Source organism: Dama dama, chromosome 10 (assembly GCF_033118175.1).
Source record: "Dama dama isolate Ldn47 chromosome 10, ASM3311817v1, whole genome shotgun sequence".
Classification (NCBI taxonomy): domain Eukaryota; kingdom Metazoa; phylum Chordata; class Mammalia; order Artiodactyla; family Cervidae; genus Dama; species Dama dama.
This window is the reverse complement of record NC_083690.1, coordinates 4845404-4867199: the sequence shown is the minus strand read 5'-3', so window position 1 is coordinate 4867199 and position 21796 is coordinate 4845404. Positions and strand designations below refer to the sequence as shown.

Sequence of the window (21796 nt, the reverse complement as noted above, 5' to 3'; positions counted from 1 at the left end):
CTTCGGTAGTTGGGGTCATGGACTTAGTCGCTCTGTGACGTGTGGAATCTTTCTGGGTCAGGGATCAAGCCCGTGTCCCCTTCATTGGCAGGCGAATTTTTAACCACTGGACCACCAGGGGAGTCCCGCACTGATTTTTTAAAACCAGAGAAGTCACTGGTTTTAGGATCCCAGGGAACTTGAAAGATCACCGAGTGGCCATCTAAATGCTTCATGTCTTGTGGCTGAGGAGAACTGAAACTTGGATGGAACAAGAGGTTTGTCTCGGTCACACAGCTGATTAGAGGCAGATTCAGGATTAGTTCTCCCTGACCTTGGCCTGCTGCTCTGCCTGTGAGTTAGTGCAGACTGTACCCTGGAGAGCTGGTGTCTACCTGTAGTGACCTATGAGGGATACCAACATTGTTAGGGCATTTTTATTGCTAGAAGTTTCTGGAACAGAGGCCAGCTGAGGCCTTGGCGGTGATCTGCTGTCCTGTCATCTTCCCTTTAGGAGCTTCCATGTCTTTCTAAGTCACACTCTGCTCACACACCACCCAAGGGCAGTACCATGAAAGTCACTGCCTACCTCTTTCCACCCGTTTTCCAGTTGCAGTTTATTGGTCTAAGGGGAGTCTTCAGCCTTGGGGAGCTGTGTGTTTCCCTGAATACTTTCAAAGCTGGAGGCGTCGTGAGAGTTGAGTTCAGCGAGGTGGTTTGTCCCGTGCTCAGGGTCTCCCACCCAGTTTTCTCACTCTGGGTGACCCTGCACAGCCAGGTGATGGCTTTGGCATTGTGATCCGGTGTGTGTTTCTTTTACTCTTTACTTGCCAGGCTGAGGTACTGGAAGGATTCCAAGAGCAAGCGGGTGATAGCAGACAACTGAATACAGCCATGTCTTTCCATGAAAACTGCTTTTCTTGGCTTTCTCCCAACAGTGTTAGGTTGCCAAGAGAAAATGCTTTTGGCTTTACAAATGATATGGCCAAACTCTGGGTTAGTCCTGGGGTTGTTTTGGTTTGTTTTTTGTTGTTTTGTTTCTTTGGTCATGGAAAAGAGTGAATACTTCCGGCTCTTAAATTATTTGGCATATTTTTGCTCATGGCATACCAAATTGTGTTTTTACACAGTTTATATGAATTTGTGGTTTTATGTGTATAGCAACGTGTGAAGAAAGATGCGAAAAGCTTCAGGTTAATAAACCTGTTAGGTTAGGTCGAAGCCACATCAAATGGAACATTCGTTGCTTTGTCGTGGCCAGCTTGTGAGTGGGTGTCACTTCAGTCTCTTTTTTGTGGGAATGTTCTTTCTTACTCAGTTCTTCTATGTTTTGATTTAAACTTCAACCCAGGAACCTTAGTGTAGGGTATTTTGACCATATATTGTTTCTGCTTAAAATATATTTTAAGTTCAAAGTGAACATTCTGACTTATTTTTTGCTGGCAAACAATCTAGAATGAAAACTGAAAATTTTGTGATTTGCTAGGACAGAACACAGTTGTCTGTTAAAAGTGTATCTACAACTAGTAAATACACAAGATTGTTTTTGTCACAAGTTTATTTCATGTTTCTCTGAAAATGTCTCATCATCAAATGCCAGTAATCCCAGCTGGCTTCTCCCTCTGATCCTGCGTGTTTGAACCACTCCTCACTGTCATGCATTCTCTGAAAAATGTTCATTTGTTTTATTATTATTACCCTAAGTGTACTTATGAAAGAAACTGCGTCTGGTGTAAAATAAGTCCCCCCAAAGACAAGTTGTAACACACCAGCAGCACCTGCTATACATGTCAGTCACTCTTGTGCTTCATGTATGTGAACCCACTTAATTCTAACACGACCCTAAGTGGAGGCAGCACCTCCTCTTATCTCCATTTTACAGATGATAAAACTTGGGCACAGAGATGCTTAAGTAAATTATCCAAGGTCACATGCCAGCAAGTGGCAGGGCCACCCTTAGACCGACCAGGTAAATATCCCCGGCGTCCACAGACTTAACCAGTGTCTTACTGCCTCTCAGAGTGAAGTCTTGTTTGTGGCTGTTTCAGTAAAACGTTTGTTTGTTTTGTGTTTTCAGAAATAGGCGTTGGGCTGCTTTGGCCCTGGGGCCATGGTTGCTGACGCTTGGTCTTCGTGGACTGAGCCTGTCTCTGTCCAGCGGTGCCCAGTGCTCGAGGCTGGCGCTGGGAGTCCGGGTGGCTCTGCCCGAGCAGGGGGCGGGGCCTCGGGGCGGGGTGGACGAGCCTCCGGCGAGTTCGCCAGTGACTTGCTGTGTTCCTGAGCTTTGTGGGCCACCCTTTCCTCATCCACAAAGTGTAAGTTTTAACTCGATTCTCTCTGAGGTCTTCCAGCTGACAGTTCTGACCTGTCCTTTTGTCCCTACTAAACTTATCGCAGAAGGCTGTATTTTGTTTTCTTTTTCCTGACCAGCGTCAGTTACACACACACACACACACACACACACACACACACACACACACGTACGTGCACGCGTGGTGCTTCCTCTGATCCTTCTGCTGTGTGGTGTGGTTTTAAGTGTGTATCAAGGTGTGAGGAAGAATGCAGCTTTTGAAAAAAACAACATGTTGAATGGGCTCCTCAAAACCACATCAGACTCAGTATTGGCTGCCAGCTGACATGCTGGTGGAGCCATGAAGAGAAGCCTGTTCCTGGCTGTCCTGCCCCTCTCCTGGACATCCTCCCTGTTACCGTTGTTCCTGATGCTCTCAGCTGGTCACCCAGTGTGTCCCCATCAAGCTGTTAGCTCCTAAATGGTTGTGATCTGATCCTTCCTGTGCGTGTGTGTTGCAGGAGGCCATTTGGAGATGGAGACTGGGGAGAGTTGATTTGTGAGGGTGGTGGTTCTGTGGGTGGTTGATGTCTCTGGGCGGGAGTCTGCTCCTGGGAAAGGCCGTGTGTGGCAGTGGTGTGTGAAGTTGGGGGGAGGGGAGCTTGTCCTCCCGCAAGACTCGGGAAGCTGCCTTCCCCAGGGCAGGTGTCTTTATCCTTTAGGGGATCTTAGGACCCCTTTTGAGAACCTAATAGTGGATCTTTTCTTTCAGAAACGCACATCACACAATGTGTACAAGCGCGGCCGCCCCAGCACCCCTCCCCGTGTCGACTGCCTGCGGGCCCCGGCCTGCTCTCTCGTCCCTTGGGGGGCAGTTCGGGTGGCCAGTGGGAGGGGAGGCTGCACCGTGAGGTGGCCCTGCCTGCAGGGAAAGAGTTTCTCCGTTCCCGTTCCCTCCAAAGGAGCAGGAACACTGGCTTACTGCTGTGGACTCTGCTAGGGAGGAACTTGTGTGATCACGGTTCCTACCCTCTCACGCCCGAGTGAGTTCTCTGGTGTTCAGTTACTACCTTACTTAATTCCCGGAGTGCGGGCGGCAGCAGAGATCGTCTCTGGGTTAGTGTAGTGTGTGGAGAGCATCTCCCTGCGCTCTGGGGGCTCACAGCTTGTGTTCTTATCAATAATGTTGGTAGTTGTCATATTCTGACCCAAATAGAGGATGAAAATATTTGTTCCCACACTGAGGTCAGCAGAGGAGGCTGTTAGCAGCCAGAGGTGACTGTGGGCGCTGATAGACCAGGGTTACAGAGCACCGGTGGGAGGCTCTGGGCTGGAGCCTGGCTCAGGCCTTGCACCAAAGCCAGGGGTTTGCTGGCCTAGGGCGTGCAAGCGCACAGTCCTGTTACATAGCCAGGCTGGGCTGCCGTCTGTGCTGTCATGGGGTACAAAACTGTGTTCATCCTGTAAGACCAGCTTCAAGTGCATGCTCTCTTTGTGCTCAACTTTTCAGCACAGGCCAGTGGACTGGCAGCCTGTCTGTTGCAGCTGGTAGCTGAGATCCTCGTGGTGACTGTTTGAAAGACAGAAAGGAGCCTGTTCTGCCTCCTTGAGTGCCCCCTGTGCCCAGGGGTGACTCTCATCTGTGCCTGGCTGCGGTGACTGGGTCACAGGGCTTTGACCAAACCCCCCGCTGCCACCATGCCCCCCCCCCCCGCCCTCAGTGCTGATGTTGGGGGTCCTGTTATTCCGGGGTGGGCTGCAGGATGCAGTGGTCTCTCGGTGGTTCATTTATTTGGTTCTCTCCCCAAATACTAATCAAGTACCCACTATGTACTGGGGCCCATGGACACAGAGGAGACATAGATTCCAGGAAGGCAATAAGTTTCATCCTGGTTTTGTGCCAAAGACAGATTTAGTCTGGATTGTCATAAATATTATTATGACAAGTAATTGCACAGAGCTGTGTTCTGTTGTAAATCTTCACAGTGCGTCTGCACCCTGCGTCTGTCAGAGTGGAGAGAGCACGTTGTCTGTTCTGTCCTGCTTCTGGAGTGGCTGGTCACTCACCTGTTGGCCCAGCAACTCAGAACTTGAGCTGTTTTTGATTGATGGACCAGGCGCCATCACCAGCATTGGCTGCGGACACTGTCTCTGTTTCACATGATGCGTGTGCAGGCCGGCTTCCTCATCTGGTCTCATGCTGTAGAGCCCTGCCATCTGGGGCGGGTGCAGGCTCCAGTTCTGACACTACTGTTGGCGGGCAGGTTTAGGGGGTTGTCTTCCCTGATACACATGGCTGTAGTTTATGTGTCTTTATTCTCTCAGTGAAGTGATAAACAGCTAGGAAGTAGGTTCTCAAGTGATTGATAGATAAACTTGATCATAGGAATGCTTTTCATGGGAAAACTTGGTAGACTTATAAAGCAGTATTTAATTTAGATTTCATTCTGGGAGAAATTGTCTTTCTCCAGTACTTACTATAGTTAACTTTTCCTATTTTCTAAGATTCAACTTGAATTAAATGTTTAAAAGGGCTCTGGAAGAATAGAGTGAAAGGATATTTTAACATGTATGGGCTGTTGCTGAATGAGGCAGAATATAAATACTTACTGTATAGGCTTTAATTTGTTCATATATAAATTGCACCATTAACTAAACGGTTGCCTGTTTCTGCTGTTCTACTTTTTGAATTTTATTGAGAAGACTATGTCCTGGTTTTGGAGCAGCCTTAACCTAAAATCTGATAAACTTCAGTTGAAAATAAAGCAAAGTTTACAAAGTTTACTAAGTTGCTATCAAGTAACTGTTTGGAAATTAAAAGAAATATGTAGATTTTATCAATTGGAGTTAGACAAACATCTTGATTTATACAGTTTCATCATGAGCATTGGTGCTAAAAAACCTGTGGTAACTAGACTGGGGAATGTTCAGTCTGATCAAAGGAGAGCAGATACAGACAGGAAATCAGAAATCTAGAAACCTCTGGACGTGACGTGGGCTGCTCAGAACTGCGGGCTAGGACTGGAGAGCGGCGTTCCAGTTCTCCCAGGCTCTGCCAGGAGACAGCTGGGGCCAGGGGACCTACTTGGCCGAAGGCTGGGGGGACTGTTCTCGCCTGGCCTCTGTTAGCTCTGATGTTGAAGAGGGTCTGGCCTGGACCAGGGACCTGAGGTTGACCTTGGAGCCTGATCCTGTGGGTAGACAGGACTCACTTTGGCTCATCTTTTTGGAGTGTGGTGTCATGGGCTGAGGGTGGGATTTTCCCCTATTTTTAAAGTGCATCATCTCTGTGAGCTGGCCATTCCTTACCTGAAATCTCTGATTGTTGACTTTACCTTGGCTCTTGCCCCATGAGGGTGGAACCCACATTGAGAGGTTTCCTTCGCTATGGGATGGCCAAGAAGAAAAAGTGAGAACAAATTTCCTGATGAAATCTGTCTGAGTTCACAGCACTTTGGTGCTTTGCCCCAGCGACTCACCGGGCAAGTAGTAGCCGACCGAGCAGACCGCATACCACCAGGTGTTCACCCTGGCAGGGTGCGCGTGTGAGCACCGTCCAGATGTTTGCAGCGCCTTAGATGTTTTTAACAGGCCTGATGACCTTTGCACCGCACAGGTCCTTGGAAGCTCGTGGGCCTCCTGGTATTTACTTCTCACTCTGCACTGAAGGACCACCTGTCTTGCACAGTTGGCATCCGTGCAGGGACAGTTGTCTTTCTTTTCCCATGCCCCAGCTCCGTCTATTTTGGCTCATTAGTACTAGAAACTTCTAAAGGACATTGATTTTTCTTGTTAATCAGATTGGTGGTTACGAGACGCGAACTCCATGACAGGCAGGAAAACTGCACTCAGTGTGGCCTGAACCAGGCTTGGCTCATCGCAGGCGCTCAGAAAACGCTGGCTGACTGTGAGCAGAGATTCATGGAGGGCGAATCGATACATGTCTCCGGACATATTTGGTCCTAAATAGAGAAATTTTAAATGAAATTTAGGAAATGGGAATTACAACTATTTTTCCCACAAATTCTTGGGGTTCTGAGAACAGTGCAATAAAACAGCAATTCAGACCTTCTGGCGGTCTAGTGGTTAAGAATCCACCTGCCAATGCAGGGGACGTGGATTCAGTTCCTGGTCCGGGAAGATCCCACATGCCTCAGAGCAGCTTAGCCTGTGGGCCACAACTACTGAGCCTGTGCTCCACAACAAGAGAAGCCGCTGCAATGAGAAGTCCCTCCCTGCAGCTCGAGAGTAGCCCCCACTCACCGCAACTGGAGGAGCCCCGTGAGCAGGGACAGACTAAGTGCAGCCCAAGTAAATGTTTTTTTAAAGCAGAAATTCTACAAGAAATAATCATTATGTAAAGTTTGTTTAGTGTAACGCTTCCTGAAAATACAGGTTTTTGGCTCAGTTCTTCTTAGTTTCAGATAACAACTGAAGGAACCTAGCTGAAAATCAGAAATGTCCTTTATGTTAAAAAAAAGTTTGTCTGTTAAATCTTTCCTTGATTAAGTCATGTGAATTTAAAGTGGAATCTCCTTGTGGGCTTTGTAGAGAATTTGTTTTTACTTCAGTTTACTCAAGTTGACTTTGAGTTTTAATTGTTTAAATTCGTTTCAGTTTACTCAAAGCAAATAGGGCAAAAATGGTAGCTAGGATGTGTTTATGTTCGAAAAATGGAAGTATCAGCTGCGAGGCTGGAAACCACTAGTACCTATGAAAATGCCAGACAAAATCTTTTTGGTTGCACTTGTTTGGTTTTGTGTTTTTATGTGGATATTTCAGCAGAAAAGCCTCAATTGTGTTGAGCATCTATTTGTTTGCAACCTAGAATTTTAGAGCCGAAAGAAATAATGCAATTGTCTTGTGCGAGACGCTCATCTTTCAGGTGAGGGAAAGGAAGGAACCTAAGTTAGCCTGTGTGAATGGGCTGGTGCTACAGTCACCACGTGAGGCTGGTGGAGAGAACTGAGCTGTGATTTCTTGAATGGAAACTTTCCCCTAGGGAAGGGGGGTGGTCTTCTCTTCGGGGGACTCCTTCCTCCCTGTTGCTAAACCTCAGATGCACCAGGATCCCAGAAACGCAGAACAGGCAGTAGGCAGCAGATAGGTTGTTGCAGCTTCGTGAGAGAGCAGAGGCGGGCAGGTTAGAAAAGCCCGTCTCTCAGTAATGTGTCTCTGCTGCTGCTGCTCCAGGGGGGCAGCCGAACAGCAGGACCTCCCCGTGGGGACTCAGACGTGTGGAGGTTGGAGCTGAGAGGTCCTGGTTGTGGCCTCTTGACTGTAGGGGACCCCCGAGGGGGTTGCTGACTCCCTCCCTGAGGCATCGGTGGAATCCCTCCTTCCCATTCTTGGCTTTATCTACTATACAGATTATTTTATTTCACTGCCAGTGCAGGAGACACAGGTTTGACCCCTAGATCCGGAAGATCCCCTGGAGAAGGGAGTGGCTACCCACTCCAGTATTCTTACCTGGGAAGCCCCATGGACAGAAGAGGCTGGTGCACTACAGTCCTTGGGATTGCAAAGAATTGGACATGGCTTAGCGACTAATAAGACTTTATAATGGAAAACTCCAAATAGGTACAGTATTAGAGGGGCTAGTATAACAACCCCCTGCACCTGTCTCTGGGTGAGTAGTCACCGGCATTTGTCCAGTCACTCTCCAGGAACACTACCCCTTGCTTCACAAGGTTATTTTAAAGCAAACCCCAGACATTATATCATTTCTTTGTCAGTATTTCTACTGTGCATTTTGAACTGATGGAAACTTAAATCTGATTGAGGGAGGTGGTAGCTGAAAGAAACTACTTACAGAGTAATTAAGGATTAAGCTGAAGGAGAGCCCCTTTGTCAGTGACTCAAATAGGTTTTGTTTTCCACGTGATCTTTTGACTGTCAGTGCCTCAGTCAGCATGGGGGTGCGGGTAGGGAGTCAGGCGTAGGGGTGAGGGTAGAAGAGCATGGGCTCTGGGGTGGTGTTTAGGAGGCGGGAACAGACCGGATGCTGGGAGCGGCTTTACTTGTCTTCTGTCTTTAGTCTGTAGCCGTTTGAGCAAGTTGCTCTGTTCATAATGCTGTGAACCCTGAGAATGCACCTTTAACTTATAATTGAAATGAAGGTTCCAAAGGGAAATAATGACTTTTGCTTCAGTGGGTCACAGTGAACGTTTCTGAGACCCTTCCTTTTATAAGTGGTCATGTCAGGACGGCTGATGTTGCTCTTTCTGTTACAGATGGGAATGACTGGTAACACAAGTCCATTTGGACAACCCTTTAGTCAAACTGGAGGGCAGCAGATGGGAGCCCCTGGAGTGAACCCTCAGCTGCCAAGCAAGCAGAGCATGGTCAACAGCTTGCCTCCCTTCGCCGCAGACATCAAGAACGCTTCAGTCACCAATGTGCCAAACATGGTGAGTTGCCCTTGGTCTCAGAGCTATGGGTCTCCAGTGGGTGCTTCGGTGTGTGGATTTTAATCGTGCTGACAGTGAAGATCTAAAGCTAGAAGTGTGTTGTGGGTGATAGGAAAATAACACGTATCTCCTGTGTGTGTGCTGTCTCCGTGAGTTTAATTTTCTGTGATGAGCTGCCCATAAGGGGCTAGTAAAGATGATTCAGCTAGTCCTCCTGTGGTCCCTACCAGGAGGGAGGGAGTTCGTGAGTCACTTTGACTTTCCTCCAGAGTCACCCTCTGATTCAGTAGGAGAGCTGAGAAAATGGGGGACATGGGCTTTTTTGGCTTTTTTACACTTCCTGTCTGTCAGAGGTTGAGGCTGTCAGTAGAAGCCCATCCATTATTGTCACAGTCAAGCGAAGGACATTTATCTCAGTGAATTGTGCCTTGTCTTGAGACGTGTGTGTCCTGTCTGACTTGACAGATGGCTTCACGTGTCTTCATTCTCCCTGAGATTTCCTACGTATAAAATAGAAACTGCCCTTGTAACTCTCAATTTCACTAACTGAGAGATCAGTGGGAAAACAGCTCCTTTGTGCCGCAAGATGGAATCGCTTGAGTCCCAGCCACTCACGGGAAGTGTGTTCTTCTGTTGGACCTCACTGTGCACACGTGGCCGCTGCGTCTCTGATGTGCCTTTGGTACGGGGTCAGGGCCTGGAGCAGTCACTCTCCTTTCCCTGGGCCAGCCTTGGGGCTGCCGGCCACGCAGCTCTGCGGAGCCATCTGGGCAGACTCAGAAGAAAGCTGGGGGTTATGTTAAAAAAAGATTGTTCTTTGTCTTCTGATTTTTTAAAAACTGTAATTTGAAGTATTTGTTGTGAAGACATCCCAGAGAATTCCTCTATCACTGTCATCCGCTTCCCTGGATCTTAGCATCTTTTGTAACTTGGGACATTTGCCAGAACTAAGTACTTACAGTACTTAGCAGTCTGGAGGTTGTTGGAAGCAGAAAGAGCTGGGTCTCTTCCTCTTTGTTTTTTTATAAAAATCAGGAAACGGGGTGATACCTCGGTGTCCTGGTCAGATTTGCTCTGCTTGCCACATTCTCATCTTAAAACAAGAGAGAGTAAGAGTGATGAGACTTGTCCTCAGGCTGCTCTGAGTGCTGACCACTTCTCCCTGTGGGCGTCTCTGACTCCCCTGGGTCTGCTTTCCTCCAGTGATTGTGTGTGGCCAGGATCGCTCTGTTCGCAGCCAGGCAGACCCAGAACTTACGGCAAAGCCCACTGCTGCTTCCACACCCCGCCCCCAACCCCCGGCCCTGCGCTCCCTGACCTTGCCTCTCCCAGGCCTCAGTGGGGGGCAGTCGTGTGGACTTCAGCGCTGCTGATTGTCCCCTGGGTTTGCTCAGTGACCTGGAGCACATTTTGGCTTCGGGAGTAAAAGCATTTGCTTTTCACAGACATCCTGTGTTTTGTAGTCTGGGAAACCATGAACCAACGTTTTCCTCCCTTTTCTTCTTTAAAATTTTCTCCAGCCCCACTTTTTCACCCTCTCTCCTTCACGCACAGCCTAGTGGCAGAAACCCTGCCCGCCTCTGCGGCTCCAGGGACTGAATTCCTGGGACTGGTGCGCTGATCAAGGGCAGGGTCAGACCAGGCGGGAAAGAAGCTTCTCTGTCCACCTGCACCTGGCCTGGAGCTCTCTGGGCTGCGGAAGGGCTTCTCTGCTGGCACTTCGGGGGTCTCAGTTGCTCAGGCCGTGCTGTGTGTGATGGATACGTAGCAGGGTCCCTGGCCTTCGCCACGCAGTGCTCCCAGCCCTCCTCCGTTCCCTTTCTTTCCCTGCCTAATCCCCACCACCCCCCAGCCAGCCCCAGTTGAAGGCCCCTGCCCTGGGGAATGGTTAGGGGAGACAGTAATGATAAAATCTCATCCTTCTGTCTGTGAAGCTAACACATGAGACCAGCTCTTCCCCACTAGCCCCCCCCGCCCCCAACCTTGGCTCCCTCAGGACAGCATGGCGAACTGGGGCAGAGCCTTGATCTGTGCCAGCCTAGCCACCACTTTCCCACAGGGACCCGGGTGGACCTGGGAAGTGACCCACAGCTGTTGTCTCTGGAGTAGGGTCCTCAGACGTTCACCTGTGAGGCGCCAGAGCTTCCCCAGCACGTGCGCCTGAAGCCTCGGCCTTCACGCTGTTGGGCGTGCACAGGGGCTGGCAGGGACCGTCAGAGGAGCAGGACGTGAGGGCGCGTCACTTGCCTGGTGTCCAAGTGCTTTCTCATCGTGTGTTCTACCTTACTCTTTCACAGCCTCTTGAAAGACATCATTCACCTCCCATTTTACCGATGAGGAGGCTGAGGGTGTGACTGAGTTCATTCAGAGCTGTGTAGCCTGTTTTCTGCAAGGCCCAGAACTCTTTCAGTGGTCTTGGCCGTCATGTTTTAGGGGCTCCGAGCTCTTTGGGGTGTTTATATCACTTATGTCAGTTCCTCAGACATATTTGGTGGTTTTCCTTGAACTTTCTAAATTGTATCTGGCCTGTTGGAGTTCAGAGATTGTTGTCTACAGGAAGGAAGCAGTTACCAAAGACTTAGGTCTCTTTAGTTAAAAAAAAAAAAAAAAGAAAAAGAAAAATTTGGAGCCTTGAATGTATTTGTGGTTTTTGTCATGCTTTGGAGAGCGACCTTGTAAAACCAAGCTAGGTTCCGTGTGCTGCCCGGGTGAGTGCAGGACTCTGACTCCAGCTCACCCGGTGCTCTCTGTGGAACCGTTTAGATATTCGGTCATTGGCCAAGGGGCTCGTGCCTGTCTCCTCTCCGTCACTGGAGGTGCACAGGAAGCTGGGGGTGCGGCCGGTCCTTTAGTTTGCCACTTTTGTTGAGCACCTTTTCTGAGCCCAGGTGTATCTGGAATGTGGGTATGAGTGATGTAGAGCTCGCCTCCGTGGAATTGCGGGGGTAGGAGGGCGGTGGTGGTGGTGGAAAACAAATAATCAAATGCAGACTGCTCCAGCAGGTCTGAGTAGCGCACGGAGGTTGCAGTTGACACGGGGACCTCCTTAGATGAAACCATCAGAGAGAGCTGCACGAAGAATGGGGTTTAAGGGCAAGTTCGGGAGGGTGGGCAGGAGCCACGGAGACCCCAGGGCTCTGGAAGAGCATGACTTGTATGGGAGCCAGCGAAAGTCCAGGGAGGGATGAGGGGAAAGTGGTGTGAGGTGGGCACTGGGGGCTCAGCTGGAGCTATCTCAGGGAGGCTGTGGATGGCAGCGGCCGCTGCAGCGGTCCAGGCTAGAGGAGACGGGGGCCTGGAGGTTACTGATCACAGTGGGGACAGGAGACCAGGCGAGATTTGCCGCTAGAGTAGGGTCACCGTGAGAGATGACTTGGTGGGTGGTGGGACCACTTACAGAGCTAGCAGAGCAGCGGGCTGGGAGAAGGGTGACGAAGGAGAGGGTGCTCGTAATTCCAGCATAGACCTGCTCCTCTTGAGATGCTTGTGAGACGTCCAGGTGAAGAGGCCAGGCAGATGGACGGACATGGAAGTAGGGTGGCCACTGTCCACGGGAGCTGGCGGTGTCACTGAAGGTGGGAGAGGAGACCGAGAGAGGATGAGGTGGTGAGTGAGGTGAGGGCCAAAGATCGTGCAGGTAGGTGTGTGGGGCAGTCAGGAAGCATGAGGGCTGTGGGGCCCGTAGTCGTGGAAGCCCGAGGCTCACCTTGCCCTGAGGTCTCCCTCTGGGCTGTGCTGCCGGGCGCCCGAGGGTGCAGAGCCCCCATTGCGGACGGGGTCCTTATTGGGAGTGTCCATATCCCCAGGACAGCGTTCAGGAGCAAGTGCCTCATCTCCCTGAATTTTCACGTGGATTTCATTGCAGCTCTGTCTTCGGCCATTTTATTTGTAATTTTTTAACTTTCTACAGACTTTTTTAGTTCTTAGAGAGTTTTCACCATATTATTACACTGTATTTCATGATTCTAAGATGTGCTCTCCCCCACCCCCCCATATTGTAGCATCTTTGAAATCGGGATGTGTTTTAGAAATAGTCAAGTTTTAGGTCTAATAAGACTCAGTATGTATGCTATTGTTTATAATTTGAATTAATAAGAGTGACAACTATTAAATGTATGTATTCGCTGTCCAGTTTTCTAGGATAGTTCATGTGGATGTACGAATTTCAAAATTATATAAATTTTACAGATGAAGAAGAATGATTTTGGTGGGGGCATAGGTTGGGTTGTCTTTCTGTAGCCTGGCTTCAAGGTCCACGTGGGCCGTCTCAGAGGAGAGCTTTGCCTGGGCGGAAGGGCGTTGTCCCAGGGCAGTCCTCTGGAAGCAGGGGCTGCCTGACCCCTCACTGACATTGCCCTCCTTGCCATCTTCACCTGAAAAGGTCATAACAGAGAGCATGGGAGCGTTAGCAGGAAGGGCTCGGAATTTGGGCATCAGCTGAAACCAGGTCGTCCATTGCGCCGTTTGCTGAACTTCATGATGGGTGTGGGGTTGTTTTGAAGGAGCCCTGTTTCAGGTGGGGCACCTCTGGGCTTATCTCACCTGAGAAGGTTTGGTGACCAGAGGGACCCCACCGTCAGTTTCTCTCTATAGAGTCTGCTGTGGGTGTCCCACTGTGGTCTCCCACAGGGTTATTTCTAACAGGAAGTTCATGTGTGTTGGGGTTTTTTTGTTGTTTTGAGAAAAAGTAAAGACTGTATTATGGAGAATTTGCCATTCTGAAGTTGTAATGGAGGAGGGACTTCCCTGGTGGCCCAGTGGCTTGACTCTGTTCCCGCCTCAGGGGCCCCGGGTTCAGTCCCCGTCAGGGAACTGGATCCCACATGTGGGAACAAAGACTGAAGATTTCATGTGCCACAACTAAGATCTGGCACAACCAAATAAATTAATTGATTGATAACACATTATTGCTTGGGGGATTTTTACAGAAACTCACACCTGTGGTCAGCAATTTGTTACATAAGTGAATACTGAAACATCTCTGGTCAATAAGTTCAGGTAACAAAAACATCTCTGGTCAGTAAATTGTTCAAGTTGGTTACTAAAGGAAAGATAAAGTAGCTCGTGGGAGTGGTGTTAGGATTCATTTTGTTCTTGTGTCAGAGAATTGGAACCTGAAGGCTCTGGACAGGTCCCTGAAGCAGGGGAGGGTGGCTGTGCAGGGCGCTCCGTGCCGAGGAGGGTCGGGCCGCAGTGACAGCTGGGGGCAGCGCCGCTGGCAGCTCGTGGTGACGCACCATCAGCTCTGGCCCTTCCGGGGCAAGCTGTGTGCTTGGAGTTGGTTCTGTCTGCTTCTCAGTGAGGCAGCGGACCCACTGCATCAGACTGGCCGCTGGGCCGCCCTGTGTCCTCCTGGTTCAGAATCTCTTTAGAGGGAAGGGGAGGAATCTTTTTTTTTTTTTTTTTTTTGGGGGGGGGGGGAGGAATCTTTTTGTCTCTCACTGTTACTTGTGAGACTTTCGTTTTTTTCTTTCTCAGTTTTCCAGTGTGTGCCACCTACTTCCCTCTAAGACGTTTCAGGATAATTGCCAAGTAGATGGACTTGTTCTTCCTCTTGTGGTTGAACTACGCTCCTCCAGTGGTTCTGGTGTAGATTAGGCTTCCAGAGGCTCTGTCCCCTGCAGTGTCAGGAACCTGATGCCCAGATGCCCACTGGGGAGTGGCCTGCTTTGTTAGTCTTTGTGTCCACTTCAGAAACCTTCACTGTTCTCCCTCCCGCTTTTTGTCTTCTTTTCTCATCCTTTTCCGTCCTCCATATCCAGTTTCCAGTCACTGAGGAATCAAGACTTAAACTGATTGAACTTCACGAACCCAAGCGTCTCTACCTGTTGTCGTCTTTGACTGGCTCATCCTAGTTTTAGCTGCCCTTTAAATGCTCATGTGGGTAAAGCATTGTCTGTAGTTCCTTGTACTTCACAAGCATGGATTTAAAATCACTGGCGCTCTGGTGTTTCCTTCCACCCTAGGACTAGGGAGAGAGCTTCCAGCACTCTTGTCCTTCACTGGAACGACGAGTGAGTAGTCTCGTCAGCTCTTCACTGTGAGAGCAGTTTCTGTAGAAAATCACTCTGTGGCTATGAATTATGCCTCAGTAAATGAACTGGAATACAAGGGACAGTGTTGGGAAGTAAGTGCTTGCCTCTCACTATTAGTCCTCCAAGTGTTCTTGTAATTTGAGGCATTTACCTTTCTTATTCTCATCGCCTCCACCTGTAACTTCAAGACCTCTGAGAAGATGAGTTTGTGGGCCTTTGAAGAATAACTTCTAATCTAAAATTCTTACTGGCACTTATATAAACCCTTTCTACTATATAAACTTATCCCCTTTTGTTTTGGCAATAAATATCAGCCTGGGAAACATAGTCTTAAGCCCAAAATATGATGTGTTGCAAATATTTTAAAAAAAACATAAATTGAGAAATAGTTATAGTATTCTTTGATGGTAGGAACCAGCTGTATTGGTTGTACTGGTATTGGAAGTACTCAATCAGGATCATTTAACTGGGTTTCCCTGGTGGTCCAGTGGTTAGGAACCTGCCTGCCACTGCAGGGGACACAGGTTTGATCCCTGGTTTGGGAAGATACCACATGCCATGGAGCCACTGAGCCCCTGAGCCACAGCTGCTGAGCCTGCGCGCTTAGAGCCGAGACAGGAGAAGCTACTGCAGTGAGAAGCTCACACACTGCAGCTGGAGAGTAGCCCCAGCTCTCCACACTAGAGGAGGCCTATGCAGCAACAAAGACCCCGTGGAGCTAAAAAAGTCATTTAACTTCTTTCCAAGACCAGTTTCCATTAACCATGTCTTCTCTATAGTCTAATTAGCATAGCCTTTTCTTCAGTGAAGCTTCCTAGGTAAAGCAACATGCATTATCTTCAGAGACATTCAGATCTTTGACTCCATGTAAAGTGGAGACTTAGGAGGCAGGTTCTTCGTGTCTAAACAACTTGTGTCCAGTACACACTAGTGTCAGAATTTCTGCCTCCCCGTTAGCAGCAAACACAGAGACTGTACCAGGCGTTCTGGGAAATGAAGTGACTGTTTTAGGAAGAACTCAGTAGACACCTTAAATGATTACACTTATATATAAAATTTTTTTAACTAAATAATTTTTTTTAAAGAGACAGAAGTCAGTAGGCAGCACATTTAATGGGTCTGGAAGGAGACATTCCCAGCTACCAAAGATGTGAGCGCAGTGTCCTGTCTGAAGAGTCACAGTTGTCTTCGTGTGACCCCAACTTCCCAAACTTCTTTTTACCTTTTCCACAATTATCTGAAATGGCACTTAGGCTCAAGCCACCAAAAGCTAATTTGTCTGTCAAATGATTAATTTGCCAAGTTATCAAAAACTTACTGTAATAAATGTTCTTGAAGAATATGTTCATATAGATGTGTGGTCAAGAAGATAATTCCTTAAAACTTGTGTGTGCTGAGTTGATTCAGTCATGTCTGATTCTTTGCAGCCTTATGGACCTTAGCCCACCAAGCTTCTCTGTCCATGGGATTCTCCAGGCAAGAATAGTAGACTAGGTTTCCTGTGCCCTCCCTCCTCCAGGGGATCTTCCCAACCCAAGGATCGAACCCACATCTCTTATGTCTACCTGCACTGGCAGGCAGATTCTTTACCCCTTGAGCCACCTGGGAAGCCAGTTGTTAGTAGATGGGTAGTTCTCGTGGCCTGGTTGTACAGTAACGGGGCTGATGCTCCTAAGACCTCATGAGTCAGTTGAGACGTGTGGATCTGGTGGGCCTGTCCCCTTGGCTGTTGGAGTAGACCCAGCAGCTTTTACCCTCAGGGTCTCTTTGCACAGGTGTACCTGACCCCTCAACCCCCGGGGCAGATCGACTCTCCAGGTGGGCAGGAGTGACGCTGGCTCGGGGGGAGGGTGGGTCTGTCCAGTTGTCTGTCCTGTGCTCTCTCATCCATGAGGTTTCTTTCTTGACTTAGCCGTCTGTTTTCCAGTGTGAAATCAGTGTTTCTGATTTGGAAGATTGCTTAGAAATCATTCTGGTCCAACTTGATCATTTTTAGTTATTTCCTTATTGAATTTAAATCTTAAATTGTTAGGTAATCATATTTTTTAAAAATCAACAGACACCAAACAAAATGAAGAAGACACAAGAAGCATTATACTATCTAAATAACTGTTCTCTTTCTTACCAGTTGATCTTTATCATCTCAGGTGATTATCACTTCTTCCTGGTTTGATAGCTGAGTACATTTAATGAGCGTTTTCTCTATTTTATGACTGCAAAGCTTTGTGTAACCAGCTGTTCTAGGGTCCTTCTGGGGGAATCAGAACAAGCAAATATTGCAGAACAATCCTTTGTCCCACCTGGTGTTTGCTTTGGTGTCATTTCCTGACTTTTAAGTGGAGACTGGGGAGAAGTAAAGTTTCCAGGTGGGTTGGGGGAGGATGTCAGAGAAGTAGGGGTCTGGACTGCATCGGTAATGTGGAAGGTCTGGGCCAGGCTTATCTGAACAGTTGTCTCCGGGAACCCCAGCCCTGCAGATGGGGGGTGGTGGTCATGTGGTCAGAGGAGGCACTTTCGTTCACTGTCCTGACTTGTCACTTTCTGCTTCTTACTGTTTGCAGAGTCCTTTGCAGACATTATAATCTATTCTTGGATACTTTGTGAAAAATAACTTCTTTTTCTAGAAAGAATGCCAGGATAAACTTTATACATATTCCTTGTGCACATCTGTCATCCTGTTCTTAGGATAAAGGGCATTTTAAAAAAAATGGGGTCGGTGCTGATTACTCAGACCTATGTAACAATGACAGACCTAATAAAAATACAGCAAGCTCCTTTAAAATTAAGAAATACACCAGAATAAACATAAAATGTTTGTTTTTCAAGGCTGTTTAATGGACAGAGGTTTAAATGATGGTTGAGTTTACGCTGACAGCAAGATACATGCAAAGCACAAAAGATCTAGCAATGAAATGGGGTGAGCGGGCTGTGTCCTCCACAGCCCTTGGGTTGTACACTTTGTGTTCACCTGCTGTTACTCTGGTTCAGAATGTTGACAGGCAGGGGGTCGTGATGGCAACCTGTGACTCCTGCTCCCCGGTCACCTTCCCCTTCCACTACTAGGAACTGCATGTGAGCTGATGGGAGTTACCAAAATGTATTGCATGAATTTTAAAGCTTGTGATGGATACTGTTGTATTGCCTTCCAGCAAAAGCCAGGAAGCAGGTCACTAGTATCAGATGATGCTCCCAAGGCTGGGGGTTATCATTCTGTCCTTTGACAGGAGGAGATAGTGTCCAATTATTGTGATTTGCATTTCTTGATTACTGGTAAGAATGAAAGTACTTGTGTTTAGTATGTTTTTGTTTCTCAAGTTGCTTAGTTCCTGTCCTTGGCCAGGTTTTCTTTTTTAAAAAACTTAATTTATTTATTTTGATTGGGGGCTAATTACTTCACAGTATTGTGGTGGTTTTTGCCATACACCAACATGAAGCCGCCACCGGTGTATATGTGTCCCCCATCCTGAACCCCGCTCCCACCTCCCTCAGTTTTCCTGTTACATTCTCTTCAAATGCAAGGTGGCAGCCCTCTGACGCGGTGAGCACAGAGGAATTAAGGAGGGAACTCTGCTGTTAGACAGCCCCCCCGGCCCCCCAGTCCGCCACCGCCCACGAGGCTGCATGGGCCCGCGCTCGCCCTCCCTGGGCCGTGGGTGGGTATGAACCGAGCACAGTCCTCGAGAAGTGAAGACGGAGAAGGGCCCACACCTGCGCTGTTCGCCTTGTCTCGTGTGTGTCACATGCCTTGCCTGTGTGTTGGTCACTGTTACGGCGGTCTGGCCCAGGCGCTCTCCCGATACACATGGCTGCCGCTGCATGAGAATCACCTGTGAGTGTCTCTCCTAAGTGTGTCTTCTTATTGTAACCGTAAAAGTGCATCCATGTTCATTTCGGAAAACCTTTAAGAAGTGTAAAGCTACTGTGAGGAAGCACCCTCTGTGGAACTTGGACACAAATGCCTCTGCTCCCCCTCCTCCCGCCCCCAACCCCCATCTTGTGAACCATAATCTCTGGGAGGCATGAGTGGGGAATCTGTATTTGAAGAGGTTTTACTGGGGACTAGTTAGGATCCACTGTTTTATATATTTTTACGAAGGCCTTTACCACTTTCTAGTACTTTCACAGTTTTTTTTTAAATATTTAATTGTTCATTGTTTTGTACTGGTTCTTTTGATTTTCCTCCCAAAGTGGGTTTTGGTTTTTTTTGGTGTTTTTTTTTTTTTTTTTTTGGTTATAAAAATAGTAGACACTTCTTGTAAAACACTCAAACAATGCATGAAGGTGATGAGGAAAAGCTGAATGACTTTATGGTACTATTTTAATAGCTTTCCGCTGTAGTTTAATATGTCCCATTTCACTTCACTGAAAGCATGGAGGTCTGCGCTATGGTCGGGGCTTGTCTGTGGGTGCTGTGGCCCTGCTGGGTCTTGGTTGCTGCGTGGGCGCTCTCTCGTTGCGGCGAGCAGGTGCTGCTCTCTGGTCGCGCTTTGTGGGCTTCTAAGTGCAGTGGCTTCTCTCGTTGCAGATCACGGGCTCTAGGGCAAGCAGACTCAGTAGTTGTGGGGCATGGGCTTAGCTGCCCCAAATAACTATGATTATATCTCATAATGCTTGGTGGGTCAAGGATTTGGTTAGGGCTTGGCTCTAGGCCTTTCTATTCCATGTGGCTTTGACTGGGGTCTCTTCAGGTTCCCCTTACTTTTCATGCCTGCATCTGATTTCATGAGGTCTGTAGCCATAATTTTTCTTAATTGGTCTGCCTTTTCTAGACATTTAGGGAATTTTCCAGTATTCAGTAATTTAATCAAAGTGTGGTGTCTGTCTTTGTACACACATTTTAGCACACTAGTCCGGTTACTTCCCTAATAATAAATTATAAGACATAGAACCACTGGATCAAAAGGAATGGACATTTTTCTTTATTATTTTTTTATTGTGGTCATATTGATAGGTGAAAGATGCTTCTTCGTTCTAATTTCGTTTCTTTGATAATTAGTGAGATAGAACTCATTTTAAAACAGCTTTATTGAGATACAATCACTTTCCCATGCAGTTCCCTTCTTTAAAGTGCACAGTTCAGTGGCATTTAGTGTTCTGTGCAGCCATTAGCAACCATGTTCAAATTTAGGACATTTTCATGTTTCAGAAAGAAAGTCTGTGCCGTTAGCAAGTTCCTCCCATTTCCCCAAGATCTTCAGCCAGATGCAACCACTAATCTGTTTTCTGCCCCTCAGGATCTACCTGTTCTGGACATTTCATTGAAATGGAATTATACAAGATGTGGTTGTTTGTGACGCGTTTTCACTTAGCACAATGTTTTCGAAGTTCACTCATATTGTAGCACATACTGGTACTTCCTTTTTTGTGGTTGGGTTATATTCTTTTTTTGATATATCATGTTCTTCCAGTCTCTACTTGATGCCCATTTAAGTTGGTTCCATTTTTTGGCTGTTAGGAATCTTGCTGCTGCAAACATTAGTGTCCATGTTTTTGTGTGAACATATGTTTTCAGTTCTCTTACACGTACGCTTCAGAGAATTGCTGGTCCAGATGGTAACTCCAGGTTTAACCTTTTGAGGAACTGCCAGAGTGTTTTCCAAAGTGGCTGCACCCTTTCACACACACTCCAGTAGAGTGTGAGAGAGGCCAGTTCTCCACCAGCACTTGTTACTGTCTCATGTTTAAATCGTAGCTATGCGGGCAGGTGTAAAATAGTACCTCGCTGTGGTTCTGATGATGGTTAATGGTGTTGGGTGCTTTTTCATGTGTTTCGTGTTTCAGTAAACATGCCAGTTTTTTCATGTGCTTCTCTGTGTATCTTCTTTGGGAAAATGTCTCTTCATATACTTTGTCCATTTAAAAAAATTCTAGGTTCCTTTTTTTTAAATCATCGAGTTTTAAGAGTACTTTGAATGTTTTAGGTATAAGTCCCTTATCACATCTGTGATTGCAGATGTTTTCTCCCATTCTTTGGGTTGTCTTTCATTTTCTTGATAGTGTCTTTTGAAGCTTAAAAGCTTTTCATTTTAATGTGGTCTAGTTTATTTTTTTCGTTACCATGGTTTATGCTTCTGGTTACATACCTAAGAATCTATGGCAAGATAGATTCCTCCTTCATTTTTACCGTTTTCCAAAATATCTTTGGTTATTGCAGAAATAAAGTTTCCTAAAATTATAAAGTACTTTTGGGGGAATTTGCAAATTCTGTTCTGTATTTTTAAAGAGAGGTTCTTGTCTAAGCATTTTTCTTTTAATTCTCTTCTCCCGCCTGGACAGTGGGGACTGAGCTGAGAAGTTAGTAGAATCTGAAGGCTGCTTCTGACAGATTTTTGCAGAAGTTCATACAGCTCTTCCGTCTTGTTGAGCACCAGCCTAAGAGAGAAGGAAATTAAATGTGCCCCACGTTTGTAAGCACTTTGCAATCTGGACTAGCCTCATGCAAGTCCATGGAGTTACGTGGGGGAGGCTAACCCAGGGACATGAGACATGTTGTCTGCTTCATGTTGCTGGTGACTCCGCTTCATCCTCTGGTTTGTTTTTGAGATATGTAAACGGTGTGTAGACTTGCTGAACAGCTAATGTGGATGGGGAATAGACCAAGACTTGGACATGCTGTATTCCCAGCTGTGCTGTTTCTACATGTTGAGGTTCCAGCATACCATCAAATACAGTTCAGAATGTGTTACTGAGAACATTGCAGATGAGAAACAATGTGTTAATTTTTAGTAACTTTGAAAGTCTTTTATAATTTAATCATAAGGTTGAGTTTTTTTTAACCAGATTTTTATATGATACCTCTTTTTATGTTTATTTATTTTGTATGTAGTATTTCTGTATTTTAAGAAATGGTAGGACGACAACAGCTTGTTTCTTCTAGACGTCAGTATCGTGAGAAAGTAAAGGTGGGGGAGGGTAGCAGGAGATGAAGAAACTTAAAGACAGTAACCAGGTGGAGGGTGTGGGCCTGAACTGGGTCCTGATCTGTGCACACCAACTCTGAAAGACAGTTTGGGGACAAGTTGAGAAATTTGTGTATGGACTAGATGTTAGAAGATATTAAAGAATCCTTCATTTGGTTAGAT

General features: G+C 47.2%; 1 protein-coding gene across 1 annotated transcript in view; it reads left to right on the top strand.

Annotated features, from left to right (window-relative positions):
- The window catches only part of CREBBP (CREB binding protein), a 116390-nt gene that overhangs the window by 43810 nt on the left and 50784 nt on the right, over positions 1 to 21796 (top strand). Inside the window, exon 3 of the mRNA XM_061152730.1 lies at positions 8503 to 8679. Coding sequence (XP_061008713.1) covers positions 8503 to 8679 — 177 coding nt within the window. The remainder of the gene's footprint in view (positions 1 to 8502; positions 8680 to 21796) is intronic.